This window comes from Chroicocephalus ridibundus, chromosome 5 (genome assembly GCF_963924245.1).
Source record: "Chroicocephalus ridibundus chromosome 5, bChrRid1.1, whole genome shotgun sequence".
Taxonomy (NCBI): Eukaryota; Metazoa; Chordata; class Aves; order Charadriiformes; family Laridae; genus Chroicocephalus; species Chroicocephalus ridibundus.
Window position 1 is genome coordinate 42,688,685 of NC_086288.1, and position 22,780 is coordinate 42,711,464.

Here is a 22,780-nt window from a genome sequence, read left to right on the forward strand (position 1 = left end):
TTACCGTGCATGCGGAGAGCCCAGCCTGTGTAAAATCAGTTAGGTTTTTTACCTTTCTGTGAGTGTGACTCTTTGAAACATCTGCAGAGATTAAGTGACCAGCCTGCCTTCCCAGCTCTTCCAACCCTGTTGTTCTGTGCCTTCATCTGTGGCTGAAGTTTGTTCATTAGGGAGTGATCTGCCTGTTAAAGTTTCTGTTAGCCTAGAGTCAATATAATAACACTGAAAATGCTTTTTGATTACATACCTGATTCAGAGAACTCGTTTAACTTTCCTTATGAACACTGTGTCTCTACCAGATGAGTGTGGTGGTGTGGTACTGTTGGTGTGGCAGGGGTAGGGTAAGGTGGGCTGGCATGTGTCCCTCGGGGCCTCTGATGCAGGGTGGGGACCCACTCCAGGTGAAGTGCTGATAGCTAAAATCTGGTGAGCGTGGGTGCGTAGGGTGCGCTTTTCTATTCTGCTAGACGCCAGAGCCTGGATTAGATGTTCCAAAAGGTTTTTTTGCCTCCTCTTCCCCATTGCAGGGATGAATCTCCCCATTACTGACTCTCTTGGTGTGGGACAAAATAATGCCCTTCTTCCAAGACACTTTATTTTGTATTTCAGTTTATATGGTGAACTTTAGCTCATTTTAAAGAACAAATTAGAATTGTGTTAGGTGATGTCAGATGCATTTAAGAGTTAAATCTTTTATTGGACTAACTTTGTAGCTGAAGAAAATAACCAAATTTTCAGACTTACGATCTTTTTCTCAAGTCTTAAAAAATGTAAGTAATGAGCTCCCTTCGCACTGAAAAATAAGCGAAACATCATTCATTAAGTGCTTATGCTCAGGAATGTTTTTCAAGGATGCATGGTGGGAACACTGTGTGATTCAAATCTGCTTTTTATAGCTGTTCCCTATATTTTGTGTAGCAACAGAATAACGTGCCTTTGTCACTATAAATGCTTCATCAGAGCTTAGTTCAATGCCAACAAACAGTGGCATTCACACTCTGTTTTCAAAATAATATTTCTCTCCAGCTGCACGCTTTGGGTGATACAGAGTGCTTGTCTGATTTAGAGAGGTTGATCAGCCAGATAGCAGTAACTGATGCCAATGGTATAGTAACAGCAGTAATGTAAGTGCTTGCTTAATCACGTTATAGTTTTGTTTCTGTAATTTTGCTGATAATGTCTGAATTGAATACTGCTGAAATAACAAGAATATGGGGAAAGTCCTGTATCAGTGAAGGAAGATGTGCGACTGGAATCATAAAGCATAGCTGCAATTAGTGTCATTCCAGTCTTTGTCAATGCGACTGTCGCAGCTTTTGCACAAATGTTAAAATAATCTGTACTTTGGAGATATGCTCCTAAACTTTATTTTTATCTATATCTGAGGTGGAGACAAAATGCCTGGTCATACTGATAAGAGGGAAAACTGAGTTTTTTTCCATCTGTTGTTCTCCACTGCATTTTGAGTATGTTACCTCTTGTCCATGTTCTCAGTTATTTTTCTAGAACCTGTATTATATGCCTGAGTACCATAAGAATGTTGTAGCTCCATTTGCCCTAAGCTGTTTTCTCTAGAAGCCTTTGAATTAGAAGCTAGGCTGAAGGAAAACCAAAATAATTTTTAATTCATTATAACATGTTGAAATTACTTTTGGCACTTATCCCCGGAATAAGTGTTTTTGGAAAGGGAAAACTGAAGGCTTTGTAATTATGTGCATAAATAAAAGATTAAAGTGAATTCTACGTGCATTGACTTGATCTGACGTTCTTTCTAATAGTTTTCAAATTAGTTTGTAGAATACCTTCAGAAAAGAGATTGAGATTTGAACATTGAGTTTTTAAAGTTCTTTTGGATTGCTTGGACCTACACTACTAAATGTGATAGCTGCAGAGCTTGAATGGTTTGTGGTTACCTTTTTTTTCAGAAGATGTTATTCTATTTAACATACCACAAGTTTATTCTATATAACAGAAAGCTGTAGTCATCCTACAAGAAATGAATGCTGTATTAGAAGGTTTTAAGGAATAGAAACTGGCCTTGGGTTTTCTGTAGGTAATTGCTTGACTTGGAATACAATTTATCTTTAGAAAAGGTGTGCCACTTTTTTCTGTATAATATTTACTTGTCAGGCCAACTGTATTCACCCTGAGCTCTGCAGCTGTAGCATCCTCACCAGTACAGGAGAGAAGGTGATATCTGGGAAAAGATGTGTTTAACATCCCTCTCCTCCAAATATATCACAGACCAAAAGCTAATTCTTCTCAAAAACGTGACAGCTTTGAAGATGAGATGAACAAAACAGTCACTGGTGCGCTGCATGTTCTGTCTAGCAAACTCTAAGTAAAATCTCTTCTGCTGCCATGCAGCAGCAGAGTTTGTCATCGTAGGAAATACATGTTCTGTGGGGAACAGTTTTAGAACAGTTTACTGTCATTTGATCTTTCAGGTGATACATGCCTAAATTTGGGTTTATGGTGTTATTAGTTAGCTGGGTTATGCAAATTCTGTGATGATGCTTCTGAAAGTCGTAGATACTGAACCCTGATTTTTGCCTTTCAGGCTGAAGTTGTGAAGAAAGAAGTGAAGAAAGAGGAGCCAAGCAAAGGAAGGTATGCCTTTCAAGTATTTAAGGTGGTTTTTTTTTTATTTATCTGTACTGTTCATGGAATGCATATCCAAGATTAAGCAGATTGCTGAGCCATCTCTCTAACTAAGCTTGATGAAAAGGCCCGCTGTGAGATCCATCAGCTGTTACCTGCTGTTACTTCTTTCAAGCTTTTGTGTGTTCTGTGTGTGCAGGACGTGTAGTGTATTGCTGTAGAGCTGTAATGTTTGTGATTTCTTTGAAATCTGGGGCTTTCAAAGAACATGAACAAATGGGGTGAAATCCTGTTTTCTGTGTAGTTCATTGAGTTGTTATTGTTTTACTAATTTGGCCAGGATTTTACCATAGGTCCTGGAAAGTATGTTTGGATATACATGTTGGTAAGACAATTTTTTATTGTATTTAACCAGGAAATGATTGCTTTATTTCATCCTACAGTGCTTTCCTCTGTCAGAGCACCTGGCTCTATTGTTTCTGTTTCCAAATGCTAAATATAAACTGAAACTTCCGTGTTTAGCTTATTAACATTAACTTCATGCTGTGGTACAGGTCCCTGAATTGATTTAAAAAAATGTTTAGATGCTGTATTAACAATCAGAACCTAGAAATGAGAAATGGTGGTTTTGGTATGTTCTATTTAAAATTGTTTCATGGACATTGCCTGTAGTAAAATTTCTGTTGAGTAACTATTTGTTGGTTTTAGAGTCTTGATTATTGTTTTCTTTTTTTTAATAAATGGATAGATCATTATAAGAGTTCTTGTTAACAAATATGACGTAAAACATCTTCTGTGACTCAAGTCCATATTTCTGGATAAGTTTTATCATTAAAACAAACAAACAAAAAACTGTGTAATAATGGTCCTAAACTTCAATTTTAAGTAATGCCATTATAGTATCATGGACTATTAACTATATTTTCAAAACCTGTTTCTTTCAAAAGTAAAGTTGGACTTCTAATTTCATGAAACTTCTACTCAGGCCCTAGACAATTTTGGAAGCATTTAGTTTCTAAACTGTCTCCGACTCACACGTCAGTAACGCATAGGTGACATTTTTGATTCCAGATCGGTGGGCTTTAGCTAGTGGGGGTAATTAATCAAAATAACTGACTCTTACATGAATCCCAGCTACTGCCCAGCATCCTGCTGTGGCTCTTGAACAGATGGTAAAACTGACATTTTTCCCTGCGAATAACACTACAAACATTCTCCTTGTCTGAGACAACTGTCTTCTTGTAAGCCTTTGTGACTTGGCTGGTTTTGGGTTTTTTTAAGTTGCATTTCATAAGAAGCAGAAAATATCTTAAATATTATTTTATATATATATATGAAGACCTTCTCACATGTTTCTGGGGAGGGAAGGAGTAGCCAAATTTGGGAAGCAGAAGGGACTGCCCTCTCAGTTGCCTGGGATGATGAGGTGGTCTTGAAAAAAAACCTTTGGAATGCATCTGGAAGCTTGGTGGTTGTCCAGCCTGGGTAGGTAGTTCATCTAACCTTGCAGCTGAGGTGACTGACGTGCTTATGTGAATGCCTCTGCTCTTTTCAAGGATGCTGATGCGTTTTGTGGGGATCTGTTTTCCTCAGCTAAAACAGAGGAGACTTTACTTGGCCAGGCTAAGAATCAAGGACTGTCCTACTACTCCTGACAGCTGAAATACTCATGAGGCACACTTACCCCAAAGCATTTGCAAGTAACCAGTTTAAACTGACTACAGGTCGAAGAAGCCTGTTAAAGATGAGCATGATGTTGGAATGAGCGAGGTTGCTTTTCTTTCGTAAGACTTCAGTCACTGTGACTTGAGCCGCTCGGGCTCTCCAGGAGACTTCCAGTGTTTTGCGGGGCACTGTTGGGAGCACGCACACTCCATCGCTCCTGCCAGTGCTGCCCGCCAAGCTGCAAAATGCTGCGGGTCTGCCAGTTAGCTAGGGGAGGAGTGCCCTGTAGCATGTTGCAAATGTCCATCTGATCCATCGTCATGGCGTGTTACAGCTATGCCAATTTTAAATTGGTGGTGTGAAAGATTTTGAAGCAGAATTTTATCCCTTCTTATCTCTCCTCTCACATTTTGTAGCAGCAGAGGACCAGTCCCCTGGGGTCCAGAGGAAATCTTCAAGATTGCTGTTTTTGTTGTGCTTGCATAGCACAGATGTTAACTGAGTTTGCCTGTTTTCATCTTTCTGTTGATTCCATGTATTGTGTCTTCGTCTTGTTAACCCTCGCATCTGGCCGCTTCAAGACAGCATTTTCATCAGCGCTGAATTCCGTTTGATATAGCCTTCCATTTTCTTGCTGACGTCATGCTAGGAGTATTAACAAAATGGCAGCCTTCTCGTCTCTCTTTATTTTCATGAGGGTTTATACAAATGTGCATATTTGTATTTATTCATATACATAGGTTCTGAGAAACCATGGCTCAGGCTGCTCCATTGTGCATAACCACTGATTAATTATGTGTATTTGCTGCTTCTGTGTTTGTTTTGACACTTAGCAAGATTTGTCAGCATTGGTATTTCGGCACCTTTCCATCTAGAGATGCATGAGGTATTGGGATGCTCGTTTTCTCGAGCTTTGTGGGAAAAGGGGCACAGACATCGCTATTTTCAGTGCCTCCCAACATCTTCTACGGAGGATTCTTTCAGAGAAGAATAATGCACTTACTGTAACTGAAGTTCTCTGAAAAGCACTGTCCTCTGCATTGTCATCTTGGGCTTTATTATCCTGGGAGCTGACAGTGGGATTATACAGTGAAAGCAGAGCCTAGCCAAAAGGAGCCTCTGTGCCTCATGTATTGTGTTCCCTGCTATTGTGCGAGGTCAATGCAGTTTAAAAACAAAGCAACCTCTCCCTCCCCCTAAACCTGAACCAAAAAAAAATGAACAAACTTCAAACTCCTAGCTACTGGAAGAGTTTTCTAGGTTGGTGACTGCAGTCTGCTGTCTTCAAACATGAAACTGTGGTAAATCCTTTATACAGGGAGACTGAAGCTTCATTTTTGCTGTATATATGCTTTCACAGTCTGCCTTGCATCAGGGGATCTAAATTTTAGGAGTTCCATGTCAACGCTGAGGTCACAGGGGCACATCTGTAGTGAATGTACTACCTTGAGCGGTCTGACTACAAATAATGTGATTCAAGGTGTGACAGGCTTGCGGTATTGAGGTGGATTAAACAGAAGCATAAAACTAATCAGCTATTCGGCTCAATATTTTTAACCATTTTAACACTGATAGGCTAGATTTCCAAATGCTAAGCACTAATGCATCAGGAAAACCCCCACCATTGGCGTCAAGAGGTTACTGGTAACTGTAGAATTCTCAACATAGTTTGATTTCTTCTGTTTTTTTTAAATGCATTTAGCTCTGGCTTGAAAAAATATCCAGAGGGATCAGGAGTGGTGCAAACAGCAGCTGCTAATCCTCCAGTAGAGCCTAGTGTGGCAAAGAAAGGACCCATTTTCATCTCAAATGTCAAAGACGAGATGTCAGCAGTACAGATAGAGCCCTCTGAGTCCCATCTTGAAAGAGCAGTAAGGGAGTCTGCTCCAAGACTGGCAGAAGCATCTGTGGAGAAAGTGGACGTTGGAGTTGAAGCTACTGTGGCATCTATCAAATCTGCTGATATCAAATCATCTGAAGCAAAGTCAGAAAAGATGCTGCTGCTGCCTTCTGGTGTGGAGAAAGAAGAGGCAGTTAAAGATAATATTGAACCAGAGCTGTTTGAATTTACTGTTGTATCTGCCTCAGAGAAGGAAATTAAAGCCGAAGAGTTGTCTGCTTCTGCCACTGAACAACCAGAAGAATTGTCTGATGTGGGCAAGGCTGAAGATGTGCCATCAGATTGTACTGCGAAGCTGGCAGCAGGGGAATCGACAGGGGCTGTCCCTGAAGCGGTGCCCCCTGATTCTGATGCAGCTTCACTGGAGATGGTGTCATCTGTTGTCACACACACAAGCAACAAGTTGGATGCTCCTGAAAAAAATCCTGTTTCTGGTGCTGTGAAAATGGAACATGAGATGCCTGTAGCTCAGACAGCAGAGAAGAAACCTGTACTTAAAACTGGAGTGACCATGGAGAAGAAACTGGATGCAGCTGGAGCAGCCACAGAGATGAAACCAGAAGAATCTGTGCTCAAAGTTGGAAGAACTTCAGAGGAGAACCCTGAAAAGCTTTTGGTTAAGACTGGGGCAGAGACAGAGAAGAAACTTGAAAAATCTGTGGGCAAGGTTGGGGCTGCTGTGGAAAATGCTGCAAATGCTGTCAATGAAAATAATGAGGGAAGTTTAATCAAAGCATACCAGAATAAAGGAACAGGACCAGCAAAAACTGATGAAACCTGCAAAGCAGTTACATTAAGCTCCTCTTTATCTGTCAAGGAATCTGCCTCTGTTGGTAAAACGATTTTAAAGGCAATGGTGTCTCTTCCGGATATATCAAAGTCAAGGGTTCCAGTACGGAGAAATGAGCCTTCCGTGTGCCAAGGAGGGGAGCAGAAAGCTCCCTCGAAACCTGAGACCCGAGGCCAAACAGTGGTGGTGAAGAAAATCACATCAAAAGAAGAGTGTCATCCACAACCTGATAGCAGCCAATCAAGCCTGGGAGATGGCAGCAGCAAATGTAAAGTGAGCAGAAGTTCTATTGTTGATGGAAAGGGAGGCAATGGGAGGAATTCATCTCAGCAAGAGAAGGACTCACGAGTGGAATCTAGGGCTAGTTCAAAACAGTCTCAAGAGGGAGAGAGTAGATCATCCAGCATGAAGAAAGAAAACAGCAGCAATAAGGTGAGGAGGGCAGGAAGGCTGGTTCAGTGTGCCTGATCAGTAACTAACTCCATGCTTCTCTCAGATGTTGAGTATGGGACAATGAGATTATGTTCCCCTTCCCTTTTCCGTAAACCACTGAGCTGGTTTGGGCCAACAGACAAGTTGGAATAGTGAGATGGCGGGCAACCAGTTGCTTTTAGATGCAGTGTGTGCAACGCAAGTATGTAACTGGTTTGAAAATGGTACTTGGAAAAAAAATGCAGGAAGGTATTTTTGAAGCGAATCTTTGAGTGTGATAACTTTATGTTCTTGAATTAGTTCTGAATGGGAATTAATAAGCTTTCTGTCCTTTTGTGAGCTGATATTTGCTTTGTCAAGTCCTGCACAGACACTGGTTACTGTAAAGAGGCTACTAAGTGAGGTATTACTTGTGACTTGTTGCTAGAGACTGTATGCCTGGACTCTACTACTGATGCTGGCTTAGTTCTGTATTTGCCAAGTATGTGATCAGAAGCAGCAATCTGGACTACTTAAAAAAAGTTCATTAAGGGAAAAAAAGCTGGATTTTTTTTTTTTGCTTGTGGACAAGTTAGTTGGTTTAACTGATTTCATGTGAACTTTTGTCTAATTTTTCAGGCTTCTGTTGGCGGCAATACTAAAACTTCAAAAAGTGACACCTGCAGCAGTCCAAAACAAAAGGAGGTAAGGATATAACCACAACTGAACTTGAAGTACAGATTATCTCGAAAGTGTGTGTGTGTGTACTAAGAATCTTTAGCGTCCTTCCATAGGGAATTTTTTGTATTACTAGTTCTTACAGACTATGGGCATAAAGCTGTAAAGTCAAGACATCTGGAAGAGAAACTTAATTCAAGAAGTGAGTGTTAAAAAGAGGTATTTTTTGGTCTCTGATGTTACTTATTTGAGAAAGAATTAATTGGATCCCTAGTTGCCTGCATGAGATCTTTATTTGTCATCACACTTGTGAGAAGAGAAAGAAAGGCTGAAGTCTTCTAAATCTTCAAAAATTATTTTGTAAAACAGGAGGTCATCAGAACACTTCCATCTATGATACCTCTTCCATGCAAAGTTATTTCCAGTGCATTGTTCTGTAAAAGCAAGGATTACTGGACAATTTCGGTTCATGTTGGTTTGAAGAGGAGCTTGGGAGCATATAGGCTGAACTGCTCAGTCTGTATGTTTACAGGAGGGTGAAAAGAGACACCCTCTCTGTCTCAGATAGTTTAGGCTTTGGGAAAGAAAAGTAGAAAGAAGGTAATAAAAATCCATATTGATGAGTTTGTAGAAGTAGCATTACAGGATCAAATCAAAGATCTACCCTGTAAGTAGGTGGGTCCTTATGGAAAAAGGGTTTTCTGAGATAAAGCTGGAGACCTGAAAGCTTATATTAATCTTAATCCATACGAACTTCTTGCATCACCAGCACAGTGTGTTTGTGTTAATCCCCAAGAGGAAATTCTGCACCCTTTGAAAAAAGGTTTTGTAATGGCAGTTATTTTTTACTGCGTTGTTCTTCACTGTTATACAGCTGCTAAGAACCAAGATCTGTGTTCTCCTTTTCATGTAAGAAAGAATACAGTAACATTTGATTTCAGTGGAAATAAAACCAGATATTTTCACAGAATCACAGAATGGTTCGAGTTGGAAGGGACCTTAAACAGTATCTAGTTCCAACCCCCTGCCATGGGCAGGGACACCTCCCACTAGGTCAGGCTGCTCAAAGCCTCATCCAGCCTGGCCTTGAACACCTCCAGGGATGTGGCATTGACAACTTCCCTGGGCAACCTGTTCCAGTGCCTCACCACCCTCACAGTAAAGAATTTCTTCCTGATATCCAATCTAAATCTACCCTCTTTCAGTTTGAAGCCGTTACCCCGTGTCCTATCATTACACTCCCTAATAAAGAGTCCCTCCCCATCCTTCCTGTAGGCCCCCTTTAGGTACTGGAAGGCTGCAATAAGGTCTCCTTGGAGCCTTCTCTTCTTCAGGCTGAACAACCCCCAACTCTCTCAGCCTGTCATCATAGCATAGGTGCTCCAGCCCTCTGATCATCTTTGTGGCCCTCTGCTGGACTCGTTCCAACAGGTCCATGTCCTTCTTGTGGCAGAATCACTTCCCTCGATCTACTGACCACGCTTCTTTTAATGTGGCCCAGGATGTGGTTGGCTTTCTAGGCTGCAGTTGTGCATTGCTTGCTCATGTTGAGCTTCTCGTCCACCAGCACCCCCAGGTCCTTCTCCTTAGGGCTGCTCTCAAGCCATTCTCCACCCAACCTGTATTTGTGCCTGTGATTGCCATGACCCAGGTGCAGGACTTTGCACTTGGCCTGGTTGAACTTCATGAGGTTCACACAGGCTCACCTCTCAAGCCTGTCAAGATCCCTCTGGATGGCATCCTTTCCCTACAGCATGTTGACTGTGCCATACAGCTTGGTGTCATCAGCAAACTTGGTGAGGGTGCACGGTGCACTCGATTTCACTGTCCATGTCACCAACAAAGATGTTAAACAGCACTCGTCCCAGTACTGACCCCTGAGGAACGCCACTCATTGCCAGTTTCCATGTGGATATTGAGCCATTGACTGCATTGAGTGCGGCCATCTAGCCAGTTCCTTATCCACCAAGTGGTCCATCCATCAAACCCATGCTTTTCCAATTTAGAGGCCATGTGGGACAGTGTTGAATGCTTTGCATAAGTCCAAGTAGATGATGTCAGTTGCTCTCCCGTTATCTACCAATGCTGTGGCAACATCATAGAAGGCCACCAAATTTGTCAGGCACGATTTGCCTTTGGTGAAGCCATGTTGGCTGTCACCAGTCATCTCCTTATTTTCTATGTGCCTTAGCAGAGTTTCCAGGAGGATCTGCTCCATGATCTTGCCAGGCACAGAGGTGAAACTGACCAGCCTGTAGTTCACTGGGTCATCCTCTTTTCCCTTTTGGAAAATGGGGGTTATGTTTCCCCTTTTCTTCACCAGACTGCCACGACTTCTCAAATATAATGGAAAGTGGCTTGGTGACTTCACCTGCCAGCTCCCTCAGGACCTGTGGATGGATTTCATCTGGTCCCATGGACTTATGCACCTTCAGGTTCCTCAGATGGTCCCGAACCTGATCTTCTCCTACAGTGGGCGGTTCTTCATTCTCATAGACTTTGCCTTTGCATCCTGAAACTTGGGTGGTGTGATTGGAGCCCTTGCCAGCGAAGACCGAGACGAAAAAGTCATTCAGCACCTCAGCCTTCTCCACATCCTGGCTGACCAGGTCTCCTGTCTCCTTCCTGAGAGGGCCCACATCTTCCCTAGTCTTGCCTTTACCCCTGATGTACTTACAGAAGTTTTTCTTGTTATCCTTGATGCCCCTAACCAGATTTTATTCTATCTGGGCTTTAGCTTGCCTAATCTGGTTCCTGGTCGCTCAGACAGTTTCTCTGTACTCCATCCAGTCAATCTGTCCTTGCTTCCACCCTTTGTAGGCCTCCTTTTTGCTTTTGAGCTTGTCCAGGAGCTCTTTATTAATCCATGCAGGCCTCCTGGCATTTTTGCTTGACTTCTTCATTCTTGGGATGCACTGCTCCTGAGCTTGGAGGAGGTGATCCTTGAATATTAACCAGCTCTCTTGGGCCCCTCTTCCCTCCAGTACTTTTTCCCATGTTACCTTGCCAAGCAGGTCCCCCAAGAGGCCAAAGTCTGCTCTCTTGAAGTCCAGGGTAGTGAGCTTGCTGCGTGCTCTCCTTGCTGCCTGAAGGATCTTGAATTCAACCATTTCATGATTACTGTAGCCAAGGCTACCCTTGAGCTTAAGACTCACCACCAGCCCCTCCTTGTTGGTAAGGACAAGGTCCAGCATAGTTCCTCTCCGTGTTGGCTCGTCTACCATTTGAAGAAAAAAGTTGTCATCAGCACATTCCAAGAACTTCCTGGATTTCTTGTGCCTCTCTATGTTGTTCTTCCAACAGATATCAGGGTGGTTGAAGTCCCCCATGATGACCAGGGTCTGTGAATGTGATGCCGCTCCTATCTGTCTATGGAGGGCCTCATCCGCTCTGTCGTCCTTATCAGGTGGCCTGTAGCAAACCCCTACTGAAATGTCCCCTTGCCCCTGTATTCCCTTTAATCTTGACCCATAAGCTCTCTGTTGGGTCTGCATCCATCCCCAGGTGGAACTCCATGGACTCCGGCTGTTCATTGACATAGAGGGCAACACCCCCTCCTCGTCTTCCCAGCCTGTCCTTCCTGAAGAGTCGGTATCCGTCCATTCCAACGCTCCAATCATAAGAGGCGTCCCACCATGTCTCTGTGATGCCAATAAGATCGTAGTCCTGGAGGTGTGCGCACATCTCCAACTCTTGCTTATTTCCCATGCTGCGTGCATTTGTGTAAAGGCATTTCAGCTGGGCGCCCAATGAAGCTGTCTCACTGGTTGGAATGTTCGCTTTTCCTTCATGCTGCTCTTCAGGTGGTCTTCCTCTGGGGTGTTTTATCTGTGACTCCCTGGTTCCTATCTCCTCAGGGGCCCCTGGCTCGTCCCCATAAGACTTCGAGTTTGCTGCAGTGTACCTAGCACATCTCGGAGCAACAGGTTGAGGGCCTTCACTAGAAAACCACCCCTCTAACCTTGGAGCATCGACCCTTGGCTTGTCACAAGCAATCCGGGTAGCATCCCCCTCCCCCAGTGAGCCTAGTTTAAAGCCTGGTTTTCTTTCTTTGTGTTCACTGTGCCCACCTTGTGTTAAATATTCCTTAAGTTGCTGCATCAGAATGTGTCTGGAAGCACACATTATTCCTACTATTTGTTAGCTTTTTAAAAAGGAAAGGGAAGAGGAGGCATGTAGCCTTTGAATTTCAGATTACTTTTTCTACTGGAGGACTGTTTTTAGTAATTCTTAGCTGCAGTCTTACTCTCTAACAGATGACATTTCATTTTGGTTTGGCCTTCAAGTTCTGCTTTGACAGGTTTTTTTTGATTTTTTTTTTTTCACTTCCTGTGCTAGATACAGAGCAGTATTTGACGGTAGGATGGAATATTTTGCAAAAAAGCCCAAAATAATCAGAATCGTTCATTGAAAAAATTGGATACGTAATTTGGGGTGCAGTGGATATTTGGTTGTGTTTTAATGTTTACAATTAATTTATTAATTGACTTAAGTACTCATCCACCTTATCCTACCATCCTGATTATAAAAGCATAGCTGTTTTGCAGTGGAAAAAAGTATAATGATCTGTTCCAAAAATGTGACTGCTGTCTATTCAAATAACCTAAAAATAATTCAACTTAATTAACTCTTTTATTAAATTCAACATTTATCCATATATCCTTCTTCAGATGTTCATTACATATGACATTAAATTGCTGGTAGGTTTTTCCAGTGGTCCTAGAATAAATTGTGTGAGCCCTGACGGAAGCTGGCATGGTCAGACTGCGGGGTAGGAGGAGTTTTAGATGCAAGACGTGCGCCAGTAAGAGCATGCCACTGAGTGAGGAGGAATGGAAAGGGTTATCTTAAAGATACAAATGCAGTAAGGCATTCGACAGAAAGCTGGAGCTTGCTTCCTGGTCCCTAATGAAATATGGCTGTCACAGGAGGAGCAGCAGGTCTGATAGAGCATCTGTGGGGCTAGTCAGGTCTTAAGAGAAAGGAGAAAATTGTCTTCTTGTACGTGTGTGTTATAGAGAAACAAAGGGAGGTTCCAGTACTGGGAGCCCTTTCCTGGGCCGAAGCGTAGGGCCATCGGGGAACCTCTTGGAAACAGATGTTTGTTAAGAGATTGAAACCAACAAGGCAAGATAAAACAGTTTGTAGTCATCAGGACACAGAATGACTTTGCTGCATCGCAACATCTAATGTAGTCTCCTGTTTTGTAGCAGCAGCCAACAGCATATGCTTAGGGAGGAGAATGAGGTATGACACAAGATAATATTTTTGAAGAATACTCTGGAGCTATTCAGATTTTCAGTAGTCTTCCTGCAAGTGAGTACAAAAATATACAAGAGTATTCAGGGCATCGGCTCAGTTCTTATAATAGACATAAAATTTTGTCTGTTCATCAGCTGTGTTTTTGAAAAATTATTTGGGTTTCTGAATTAAATCTGCTTACTTAACACAAATGCTGATAATAAAAACTCTTCCACATGAGACTGAAGGCCTGAAAATTTTTTTCTACCCTTAAGTCAAGTTGCTTTTTTCTTTTTTCCCTTCAGCCAGCTTCAGCGTGTGAATATTTTTCATTAGGCATCTGTGGATGGAGGTTTGTGTCACTGGGTGAATGTTAAACTTTGTTATATTCACATCTTTACACGTCTTAGGAAGAAGAGCTGTTTCCATTTAACTTGGATGAATTTGTTACTGTGGATGAGGTCGTAGAGGAAATCGAGTCTCCTGTTAAAACATGTCGAAATCCACTGAGGGGAAAGAGGAAAGACGGTGCTAAAAACAACTCCTTTTCTGAGCCTAGTTCCAAGAGAAGGAAAGGGAAGAGCTCCGTGGCATGCATTACTGAAAGTGAACTGTCTTTTGTCACTTTGGATGAAATCGGTGAGGAGGAGGATGTGACTGCACAGCTAATGGGAGTTGCTAATTTAGAAGCACTCAGTGACCCGCAGGGCCTGGTCGTAGTGGATGAAGTGATTGAAGAGGAAGAACTTATGTCAGAAACAGTAAAGGATCCACAGTCACTTGTTACTTTGGATGAGATATCTGAACAGGAGGACCTTAGTTCTCATAAAGACATCCCTAGGTCAGTTTTCGAGGAGCAGGATTTGAAAGCTGAACCCTTGGTAACTGTAGATGAAATTGGCGAAGTAGAAGAGCTGCCTCTGAACGAGCCTACAGACTTGAATATTGAGGATGTGCTGAAACAGAAGGAGGATGATAAAGCGGCTGCTGAGGATACTGGAGATTGTGCTTCTTCTCAGGTGCCTGATGATCCCAGTGCTTTAGTGACAGTAGATGAAATACAAGAGGACAATGAAGATAACCCTCTAGTGACTTTGGATGAAGTTAACGAAGATGAAGATGATTTTCTGGCTGATTTCAATCGTCTAAAAGAGGAGCTAAACTTTGTTACGGTAGATGAAGTTGGAGAGGAGGATGAGGAAGAAGAAAATGCTTTCCCAGGGAAAAATCTGAATGGGAATGAAGACGATGAAGATATTGTTGCTGTTGCAGGACCAGAAGAAAAAGAAATTGCTGCCGTTGCAGGACCAGAAGAGGAGGATATTGTTGCTGTTGCAGGACCAGAAGAAATGGAAATTCTAGGAGATGTGAGTCCAGAAGAAGAAATTACTTCAACTTCAAAGTCAAAAGGTAAGGAACCTATAGAAAATAAGATGCTTGTATCAGTGCCACACACACAGAGATCCTTGCAGCAAACACGGGAAACTGAAAATCCCCAAATCTTTGACAAAGTTAATGAAAGAGGTTCTGGGAAAAAAAAACAGAGACACAGTGAGCAGCAGCCTGAAGGTATTTTATTAATGTATTTTACAATGCATCTTTCTTTTGATGTAAAATTAAGTGGCATGTTGATTTAAAGTGTTCATTTGGTGTTAATGATGGCTAAAATTAGGGAAAATAGTTTCTTTTCTTGCCTTTAACGCAAGGCCTGGCAAACTGCCTAACACTGTACAGATTATTTATAGCTTTCAATTATGGGGACAAACTTTAAAACAGGTGGATCAAATGAAATAGACACACAGATGCAAAGTTGTAACAGCTTCCAAGCTGAATCTAGAGGAAAAAATGTTGAATGACATCTGTAGCATGGAATTAGCAAAGGGTCAAGAAAGTCTAAGACAGCAAAGTAGGGAGAGCTATATATAACCAACACACAAGAAGAGTTTGGGCCAAAGCGTGGGCGAAGGCTCTGTGTGATGCAGTCCGCTAGTCTCGAGTTTTCTTCCTGTCTCTGCTGATGTAGCTGAACACTGACATAGCACCTTTTGTTCTAATGTTTTGGAAAAGCTTTTCTCCGGTTTCACTCTGATTGCGCATCAGAGGCAACCTGAGTAGTGCAGATATGGAGGAGCTGCAGCAGCAGCAATCTTGCTTAAAACAGAGTATTTTGAACTTCAGTTTCTATAAGCAGTAGAAAAGGAATTAGTTGACTCTGTATACCCCCAAAAATATTTAAACGTTATATATTGTTTTAATCTTGTTAACGTTATAGAACATAAGCTTATCTGTGATTAACAAAAGCATTTACTGAAAATGCAAAATATTTTCCTTGTTCTGTTAGAAAGTTATCTGTAAAAAGGCCTCTTAAAATATCCAAGCCCTTGAGTTGATTTCTCATCTAACTGGTAGGGACAAATTATAATAAATGTATTTGATACACAGTAAACAAATTATTTTAATTCCTCTCTGTAGAGTAAAAACCTCAGGCAAAAGAGGTAGGCTTAGGAAAAATCTACTTCCTGAGTTCGAGAAGCGGTACAAGAAAACTGGGAAGGAGAGGGTAAATCAAGTAGAACCATGTTGCTCAAGTCTTAAAATCTGATTCCAGCAGCAGAATAGGAAACAGTTTATTGATTGCCTGTGGCCAACAGTTCAAAGGCTGACAGCCAGACTGTGGCTGGTAAAGAGCCACGTGGCAAATCTGAAACTTGTGTGTTGTTGATGTGGTGAGATACTCACAATCTGCTGAAACATCCAGGGGATGCAAGAGTGCTGCGGTTCGTTGTGTTCCTTCAACAGCTTCCTTTCATTATTAAGGGAAAGGATTTATTGTGTTAACCTTGTTTAGGACGTACTGGTATCTAGATTATTTGAACATAGAATTAAAAAGAAAACAAGTATTTTTGATGTGCACCTGCCAGTTGGAGTACTTGGATAGTCTGAAAAACAAGCACCTTGTTTATCTTGTAATAGAGGAGATTCTGTTAAACTCCTTGTCTCCAGAAAAATCTTAAAATGTTGATTTTCATCTTTCCTTAGAGCTGGTTAATTCAATAACATATTTAATAGGCTTTCACTGGTTCTGTAACTAAGCTAAATACCGCTGTTGGACCTCAAGTTACATGGATTCAAGAAAGCTTGGAAGCTTTTATTATGAAGAAATTGAGAGTTTAGTGATCATAATCACAAACTTGATTTGACGCTGCTACTAAGAGCTGTAGAGGAAGGCAGCTGAGTGCGGCGGCGGTACCTCTGTGATGTGTGCTGTGTGGTCAAGAGTGCTTTTGGAGTCATTAGAAGTCTTGCCTGCAGGATCGATGTCAGGAGTTCCTGAAAATTGCTCTATGGAAAGACCAAACCAAATAGTGTAGAAAACAGCAAGACCTGTGCATGTGGTGTTTGTTTCAAGCAGTAACAGGGCATTACAGGTGGATATAGAATACCTTTAAACTAGTGGATACCTTTGTTTAATATACATTATGGCTTCCAGTAGATCAGCTGGGATCGGGAGATAAAGAACCAGAGTCTAAGCGGAAGAAGGTGGCTTCTTCAGATGTATCAAAGACACAGAGTACTCCAAAAGGTGAGACCAAAGAAACCCACCTCCATATGCTCCATACTTGTTTTGCTGGAGGACAGCTTTCTTGCTCGTTTGAAAATGCCTCCTTTGCCTCATTACCACATTTAACTTTGAAGTCATGGCCCATAACCTCTGTTTTTATCTTTGCTCCTACAAATGCATGTTTAACAAGTTTCTGCTGTTGGCTGAATAGCAGCAGTAAAATGGAAGGTTCTTTTTTCCTAAAATTTACAAATATAGGCTAATTTATTTATAATTAGCACAGTGCAGTGTTAATTTCTACTTACTGTTCTAATCCTGTTACGAGGCTTATTACCTACTTTCAATGTATAGGAACGAGGGAACTGCTTACATGGTTTAAAAAATGCACCTGCGCATGTGTGTATATATAAATATCGATTTACCAAGATCCTCATCTAAAATACTTTTCTGTAAAACTGCTGTTAACCCTTGAACTGCAGAAGTTGCTAGGAAAATATGGATCCTTGCCTGATGGCTTGTGTAATGTTCTTTGTGACAGAAAATGCTTGCATAACACACTGCAGGACAGAGGTTAAACTTGGCAAGTGAGTTGCATATAGAATACTTTTAAGGTCAAAAGACGCTGAGGTAGCTGCAGTGAGCTTCAGATCCAGAAGGTCAGTTGTTCTATTCGCAGAAAAGAATGTGTCCTCCTCTGTTTATTGAAATGGGGCAGGTGACCAACTCGGAGTACAATTCTAATTTTTTGAATACTGAAAAAAATTAACTGACTTCCCTCCAGTAATAACAGATTCCACAGGTTTGGCTAAGGGAATTTAAAGCTGTGGTTTTTTTAATGGAATGTTTTGAAGTTGTGTTTTGTTGATGTTAGTGTTGTGTGCTGTCTCTTCAGATTTGGATTACCTAGTTCCAAAGGCTGGCTTTTTCTGTCAGATCTGCTCGCTGTTCTACGCAGATGAAACATCTGTGAAAAATCACTGCAAGACACCGCTTCATCAGCAGAACATGGAGGTAATGCTGAAGCTTCTCCATATACACGGGTGAAACAAAGATCGTTCTAAAAATGTTTGCTTTAACGAGTGCTAACAATTTTGTAGTGGCATAGGGAGCTCATATTAATACTTGAGGGCTTTTAAGTTTTAAACTCAGATGCAGATACTGTTTAATTACTCAAGCTCATCACCTACATAAAACCTTCCTTACCTAGGAGGGCGTGGGGATAACCGTTGGCTTCCCTCCATTTTTAAGAAGTGCAATGTTGTGTCAGAAAGCATGATTTTGTCAGATTTCCTGGCTTGCTGAAACTGCAGGCTGGCTAAAATATCTTGCAGATATAAAATGACCAAAAGGTCCGTTTGGCAGTCAGAAAACCGAAGTTTGGGGTCAAAACTGTCCCCTCCCCTCAGCAGTACGTCTCTCTGGTGCACCTGGCTGTCAGGGACACAGCGTGTACCCAGCTGGGGGAAGAGGCAGCCCCTTCCTGTGGTCATGCGAGGGGTAGAAAACTGGGAAGATATTTATCAATGTAGACTTTTGTAGGGTGGGTGTAATGAACGCACAGCCCATGGTGAATATTGAATAACTGTTTTATATTTCATGACCAGACACAGGTGCCTGTCATCACGTGAACTCCTGATACCTAATATTTTGACACATTCCTCTGAGGAGCTTCACCACTTGGTGACTCTGTGCGTGTCAGTTTGTGAGCAAAACTTTTGAGTGTTTTTTGGTATGGATCACACAATACCAGTGTCAGTAGTAGGCTGACTTTTGGCCAATGTGTTTATGAAGCCTGCACTGTTCTTAGAGCATGATCTTTTTGTGGAATGAGGAATAACAGCGCTATCTTTTCATTGTCTACCCTTATTTCTGTAGAAGTTCATGGCCAAGCAGAAGGATGTGCATAACGATGGGGAAGAGCAGAGTTCAAGGTGATCGGAGGAAAGAAGATTTCTTTCAGTGAACTAAACTTAGGGTCCAGTCAATTTTGTGTATTTTGTTCTGATTTAATTTGTAATCTTGTTTCAGAAACAAGCATTCATGTTGTACAAATTTGAGCTCAGTATAGACATTAAAAAAACAAACACGCGTATGGTGGCTTTGATTTGTATATTAAATCATCAGACTTGGAAAAGACTTCTTTTACAAGTGTTGACATGAAATAAATGTTCTTACTGTATAGTTAACACTAGGGGATTGTGTTTGGTGTGATTTATTGTGTTCTGTTAACTCTGGATCACAGTAGAGACTACGAGGGAATTCATTCCAGGATCTCTCCCTGGTGCCTCTGTACAGAGCTCTCAGCAGGTGAAATTTCACATGCCACATATGCTCCGTACTGCCCCAAAGCAGGTGACTCTCATGGTAAAGACTTCGGTGATCTTGTGGATTGTTACGCTCCCTTGAGCCTTCTTTTTCCTGTGGCCTGTGAAGTCTCATGATAGTCTCAGGAAGATAAAATCGAGGCCATCAGGGGGAGCAAAGCCTGTCCCAGCACTGCGTTAGCGTGCCTGTCCTTACGGCAGTCAGCCAGGGAGGTCACTGTCCCTTCCTCTTTCTCCTTGGTGACCGAGTTTGCTTGTTTATTTTGGGTTGCTTTACCCTAGTTTGTTCCAGCCTGTAGCTCGAAGCCTGGGGAGCACTCAGCAGCGTGTCTGAACTTTGTAATCTGATCTTGAACGTTGCTCACTTCTAAGTCGGGGTCCCTGGCTGGCATGCTCATAATCATGGATCACAGTCTGAATGATGACTGATTTCGCTTTGAGCTTTTATTTTTTAGCTGGCCACCTTACATTTATTTAAAACGCTGTTTTGTAAAATCCACCGTTGTCTCTGCGCTCCTTCAGACTTGGGTAGTTGGCTTTGGCTGAATTATGTTCCTGGAGGGAGGAGTAAAGAAGTGGTCCTGCATGTCCAAGGAGAATGAGATACACTCTGTGGTTCTACCTGGTGTGGGGATATTAGAAGTCCTACCTGTGCCGTAGCTGGTCCAACAATCCATGTGTCTTCAGACCACTGATCAGTAAAGCACCAAAATAAACTGAACTTAAGGTTTAGCAAAGGAAGCACCTGCATGTAGCTGCCGTGAAACATGTTCCTTGATGGGAGATGATCCCATGAAGTCCCTCAGACTTGTAGGACCTTGCTTCTTCAAGAGCAAGCATATGCAGAAAGAGGTACTTGTATTTCATGTATTTAAGTTAAATGATACTGAGCCCGTAAATGTCTTTAAATAGCTGTCCACCGCCTGTAAGTCCATGCCGTGTATGTGCAGAGAGGACAAAGCCTGCTCAGAAGGCTCCAAAAAGAAGACTTTGTTTTGGGCTGTTAATGTAGGTGACACAGCAGTTGTGCTGTCTGACAGGCAGGTACAGAACTTTGCAAGTTACTGTTGTTCGGGCTTTTTTTGTTGTTTTTGTTTTGGCTGGGTCTCTCAGTAAAGAATGCTGCTGTGGGTGAACTTGCTGCCCATGTGTGCTGGTGAGTCATTGCGCTGGGCTGTCCTGGCGTGTCCAACCCTCTATCAACAGATGAATGTCTCAAAAATGCACATGAGGGATTTAGACCAGCAAATACTTGGCAAGTCGGGGAGCACGGTTCAGGGTAAGAATGTCCGTGTGTGTGTGAGTGCACATCTGCCTCCATCTCCTCTCTTTGCTGACTGCTAGCAGGAGCCGTCCCCTCCTCCAAAGCAGCGAGCAGTATAGATGAGATGGGTGTGATGGTACTTAACTGCGTAGTTCCTCTCTTAGTTTATCCAGTTACTTTTGGGTGAGCAGCAATTCATAAAGAAGAGAATTTAAAAATCCTGCCTGAAATAATGGGGAACAAACTGGAATTTAGAGCGAAGAGCCTGCAGGGAGGTGCAGAAAGCGCCTGCGGAGCTGTGCGACTGAGCTGCCCTGTGGCTGGAAGAGTCTGGAGGCTCCACAGGGAGCTGCCAGCAGCATCCTCCCCTCACAGCTGAGCTCAGGAGCTTTGCAGCTTTTTTTTCCCCAGTCTCATCGGAGCATGGGACGTGGCTTTCACTCCTCGTTAGTCCTGTCTCCTTTACAATGCAGCTTTATGTGTTTGTGTTTCTGAGTTTCCAGAGTCCCTCTGTGGAGTGAGGAAGGCGATTTCTTGCCCTGGTTTCTCTTTGTTGCTTTATCTGCGCAGAGGAGGAGAAAACAATGTTGTTCTTCATTTCTGCTTCTGCCGCGCAAGCTTCAGTCCAAATTTGCCTTTACTGAGTGTGTGGAGGGCTGAGGAAGAGACGAGCACCCCCTGCCCTGGGGACCCATGGTCTCTTTGGGTCCTCTGCCTTGTCTGCGGGTGGGTCGGGCTGCGATGCCCCAGCTGAGCTCCGTTCCCATGCATGGCTCACCGGCGGCTGCCGAGTGGGACTGGACTTGCGGGGTCAGGGCGGGTGGAAGCAGCCTGAGCCCATCCCCCCCAGCGCTCCCTGCTCTGCCTCCCCTGCTTGCACACGCACCCCTGGATGTGTTGGGGGATAACCACCCTTCTTCACCAAGCCTATAGCTCTGACATCGTTTTACCAGAGTTCTCTGTCCTTTGAAACAGACAGCTTTTTCTAGAGAGATGCTGAGGAATCATCAGAGTTGTGAGCAGTTCAGCAGTTTTAAAGGCTGCCCCAAGGGCGAGGCACTGGCAAACCAAGAAAACAGTACTTTCCTGCATTTTTCTCAGTACAGGAAAGGCATGGACCTATTGGAGCGGGTCCAGAGGAGGGCCACAAAAATTATCAGAGGGCTGGAGCACCACTGCTGTGAAGACAGGCTGAGAGAGTTGGGGTTATTCAGCCTGGAGAAGGGAAGGCTCCGGGGAGACCTTATAGCAGCCTTCCAGTACCTAAAGGGGGCCTACAGGAGAGATGGGGAGGGACTCTTTATCAGAGAGTGTAGTGATAGGACAAGGGCTAATGGTTTTAAACTAAAAGAGGGGACATTCAGACTAGATAGAAGGAAGCGTTTTATGATGAGGGTGGTGAGACACCGGAACAGTTTGCCCAGAGAGGTGGTAGATGCCCCATCCCTGGGACCTTTCAAGGTCAGGCTGGACCTGGGGCTCTGAGCAACCTGATCTAGTTGAAGATGTCCCTACTCATTGCAGGGGGGTTGGACTAGATGATCTTTAAAGGTCCCTTCCAACCCAAAGTATTTTACGATTCTATGGAAACAATTTAGCTTTTAATGGGATTGCTCACGGCCCTGCCCTGGGTGGCCTCCCCGGGTACACCCCATCAGCAGGAGTTTGGGGTGGCTGTGGGTGCCCAAGATGGTGCTCAGCCAGGATGAGGACCGCAGCTCGGGGGCTTCGTCTTGGCTGAAGCCCTGATGCCCACTCGGTTGCCTGCCTGCGCGCAGTCCAGAGCCAGTGCACTACCAGAGTGTTCCTGTGGCTGGGAAGATGGGATCCAGCATCACCTCTGATCTGGCTGCGAGGCAGAGGCTGGCCCTGGAGGATGTAGAGGTCCGTGAATGGGAACTCGGTCAGTGAATCCTGTTTCTGCTCTGCATCCACTTCTGCTATGCTCGTGACTCCCTGGACCCTACTTGTGCCTGGCCCTTCCCTTTGAGATGCCAGAACATCTCAGATAAAACCAGGTAAGTGCTGCAGCAGACCCAGGAAAAGATGCAGGAGCCGCGGGGGCCACTTAAACAGGGAATTTCAGGAAAATAATGCCCTTTCCCCCCAGCACGGTCTGGAACAATGACGTAAAAAAAACCCTAAACACGGTTACAGAATGAGCTGTTACTGGTTTTCTGAACATTGCTCCCCAAAATGTATGGTGCTGCGCTTCAGTTCATCCTGTGATTAACAGTGCTGCAAATTGAGTTTATTTTAGAGCTGCCGGTAATTAAAATGGCCACATGCTGTGTGCCCTGTCCCCTTGGCACAGCCCCAGGGACGCTGGCGTCTGGCTGCAGAT

At 43.2% G+C, this 22,780-nt stretch overlaps 1 protein-coding gene across 4 annotated transcripts in view; it reads left to right on the forward strand.

The window, feature by feature from the left end:
- Nucleotides 1-19,039, forward strand: part of ZNF638 (zinc finger protein 638) — a 68,769-nt gene extending 49,730 nt beyond the window's left edge. For 2 of the 4 annotated variants that reach the window (XM_063337107.1, XM_063337110.1), the window contains exons 20-26: nucleotides 2,561-2,610; nucleotides 5,969-7,388; nucleotides 8,007-8,072; nucleotides 13,697-14,696; nucleotides 16,777-16,869; nucleotides 17,741-17,859; nucleotides 18,724-19,039. In XM_063337107.1, the coding sequence (XP_063193177.1) occupies nucleotides 2,561-2,610; nucleotides 5,969-7,388; nucleotides 8,007-8,072; nucleotides 13,697-14,696; nucleotides 16,777-16,869; nucleotides 17,741-17,859; nucleotides 18,724-18,783 (2,808 nt within the window). In that variant the 3' untranslated portion in view covers nucleotides 18,784-19,039. The other 2 variants (XM_063337108.1, XM_063337109.1) reach the window with 2 other exon arrangements.
- Nucleotides 19,040-22,780: the final 3,741 nt, after the last annotated feature.